General features: G+C 48.5%; 1 protein-coding gene across 1 annotated transcript; it reads right to left on the reverse strand.

Moving 5' to 3' along the window:
* Nucleotides 1–773: 773 nt before the first annotated feature.
* On the reverse strand, nucleotides 774–2,419 carry LOC125949022 (bromodomain-containing protein DDB_G0280777-like). Its single transcript, XM_049675703.1, has 3 exons — nucleotides 1,641–2,419; nucleotides 1,245–1,303; nucleotides 774–1,072 (listed from the first exon to the last, which is right to left on the reverse strand). The coding sequence occupies exons 1-3, from the start codon at nucleotides 2,041–2,043 to the stop codon at nucleotides 1,046–1,048; spliced, it is 489 nt and encodes a 162-aa protein (XP_049531660.1). The 5' UTR covers nucleotides 2,044–2,419; the 3' UTR covers nucleotides 774–1,045.
* Between the last annotated feature and the right edge of the window lie 225 nt (nucleotides 2,420–2,644).

A 2,644-nucleotide genomic window follows, 5' to 3' on the forward strand; every position in this document is an offset into this window, starting at 1 on the left:
CTGATATCGCTACCGCCAACAAAGTCGCACTCGATCGGCGTTATGTTGAGCCTTTCTTACGGGGTTTTGTCACAATAACGCTCCTCTATTACGTACCCCTTTATAGCTGACGCCTTATAACCTAGTTTGCACTGCACCACCACGCAGGTCAGTAGTTGTATGGTTTTGGTTTTTGGTATTTGTAATGGGTGGGTGGTTCCGCCGCCGCCGCCGTCGTCATCGTCGCTGCTGGTCCTTTTGGCGAGTTTGCCAAGGGCACATAAGGTGAGCCTGGTTTGCGAGAGAAGAGCCGGTTGTCCTACTGCACTAGTCTGCTCTACGTGGAAGAAAGGATTGGGGATGGAGTTCACATCGCAACCGAACGAACCTTCTCGTATCCGCTCTTGAGCGAAGAATAGCTGCTGCACAGATAGAGCAAAGAAAAAGGGAAACCCATAACGGGGGAAATAAAAACTTTTGTTTACATGAAACACTGAAGCACATACAAAAGGCACCCCCCCCCCACACACACACACACACACACACACACACACACACACATATATATATATATATATATATATATATATATATATATATATATATATATATATATATATATATATATATATATATATATATATATATATATATATATATATATATATATATATATATATATATATGCGCGTTTCCGGCACTATCGAACACTGTTGCACTTATGTCGAAGGTACACGATGGGCCTGGTTGATTGGATACTTGCCGTGACAAAACTGGAATCTACAATGCCGCCAATGTCTTAGGTGTGGACGATCCAGCAGGGCAGTGAGTGCCAGAACCAACTCAAGAGTGTGTAAAAGGTGGATCACAGCCGTATACACTGCACTTTGCTCCGGTATCACTCCGGTGCAGCGATGAATCACTCTTGTCTCACTCTCCCGATGTTTATGAACAACCCGTGAATGAGGCGTTAGGTATAGTTGTATGCCTGGTGGTTGCATTCGGGCAGTGGTTTCCTTCTCAGGACACTATTACTTAACTGAGCTTGGATTTAACGGCGCTCTTCTTACTGCTGCTGCCGCTGCTGCTGTTGCTGCTGTTACCAAGGTGACCGGATGTGGTGAAAGGAATGGGGAGCGCGAGCTGAATCACGGACATCTGTCTCTCTCTCTCTCTCTCTCTCTCTCTCTCTCTCTCTCTATCTATCTCTTCTTCGCGGGGCAGGATTTTACAGGGACACCTCACGCGTCCACCGCTTAGCATACCTTGCGCAACAGCTGGTAGAGTCTCCCGCACAGTTGACATTGTCCTCGCCGACGAATCGCTAATTGCACAACACCACACATACACATACGCGCATACACACACACGTACACAGACACAACACACAAGGGGGGAGGAGAGAGAGACGATTAGAAAAGGTGGTCTTCCCTGGGACGGATAAGCGTCTCAGTCATCTGTGGTCCTGGGGGGTCTCGTCTTGTGCCGTTCCGGTTGTGGTCTGAGTTGCCGTAGCGTAAGTCGGTGGTGGTGTAAGTGTTGCTGATAGTACCGGTGGTGGTGATGTTGGCGATCAGGTGTAACGTTTTGCTAGGCAGCCGGTGGAGTCGTCGCTTGTTCGCTCATCGTCCTCTTTGTCTTCATCTTCATCTCATACTTACTCTGCAGCACGTGGCGGAACAGGATCTCGTGCAGTGTGGTGCGGAGCAGCTGGTAGCGAACTTGTTGCATAGTATGCCCGGAGGAACGATGCTGCTGTACTTGTTGCAGCTGCGGTTGCTGTTCCTGCTGAGTAGCACCATTTTGCGTGGGAGTTGATGGAGTCTGGGGTTGCGACTGACTGGCAGCAGATGATTGAATTGATTGCTGCTGCTGCATTTGTTGTTGCTGCTGGATCTGTTGCTGCAGTTGTAGCTGCTGCTGGTGCAGCTGTAACTGTAATTGCTGCTGCAGCCTTAATCGGCGATGGAGCAGCTGCTGCTGCAGCAGCATCTGCTGCTGCTCCAGCAAGCGCTGGTTTTCCGCCTCATCCTCCACGGCCGGTATGTAGAAAGCGATAGCCATTTCCACAGCCACAAAACCCTCTTTCGATCGTCTTTGAGTGGCAGAACTGTTGCAGTTATTAGTTTGCTCAATATTTTAATTGTTTTCACAATCTCGCCTTTCTGGTTCGTGCAACAAGTATTATTGTTTTGAGCACCACACTTGGCAAACAACACTCAGGACACTCAGGACGCAAAAGACACACGGGAACACAAAATTCAGATGCACTTTCGGTCGACGAGATGGCGATGAAGCTGTTACTGTTTCTAGACCCTCAACAACGATGTTCACATTCGGTGGTGACACACACACGTTTTTTTTCTCGATTTATCTCGGTATCGTTGTTGATCGTAACAAACACAAACGAAAGCCGCTGGCTGCTCGGAAGAATGGTGCGTCCTGTCACGTTGACTGTTTGTCATAGAATGAATGCCGGGTTGATGCTGTCAGGTCCTTTCTTTCGTTTTCGTTACTGCTGGGGTTGCAATCAACACAAAGCAACCGAACCGAACCGACACCCTTCTTTGTGCGTATGCAAGAGCAGAGGCAGAGCCTGCAGGAACGCAGCAGCATTGGTACGGGGGAGAAGAGCTAGGCACACCCATGCTCGCTTGTTGCTTCG

The sequence above is a fragment of the Anopheles darlingi genome, chromosome X (genome assembly GCF_943734745.1).
Source record: "Anopheles darlingi chromosome X, idAnoDarlMG_H_01, whole genome shotgun sequence".
Classification (NCBI taxonomy): domain Eukaryota; kingdom Metazoa; phylum Arthropoda; class Insecta; order Diptera; family Culicidae; genus Anopheles; species Anopheles darlingi.

Coding starts and splice junctions, on each gene's coding strand:
- LOC125949022 (XM_049675703.1), bottom strand. CDS start 2,043: ATGGCTATCGCTTTCTACATACCGGCCGTGGAGGATGAGGCGGAAAAC. Junction 1,304..1,640: donor GTTCCGCCACGTGCTGCAGA/GTAAGTATGAGA, acceptor TTGTGCAATTAG/CGATTCGTCGGCGAGGACAA. Junction 1,073..1,244: donor TCTACCAGCTGTTGCGCAAG/GTATGCTAAGCG, acceptor TGGTAACAGCAG/CAACAGCAGCAGCGGCAGCA.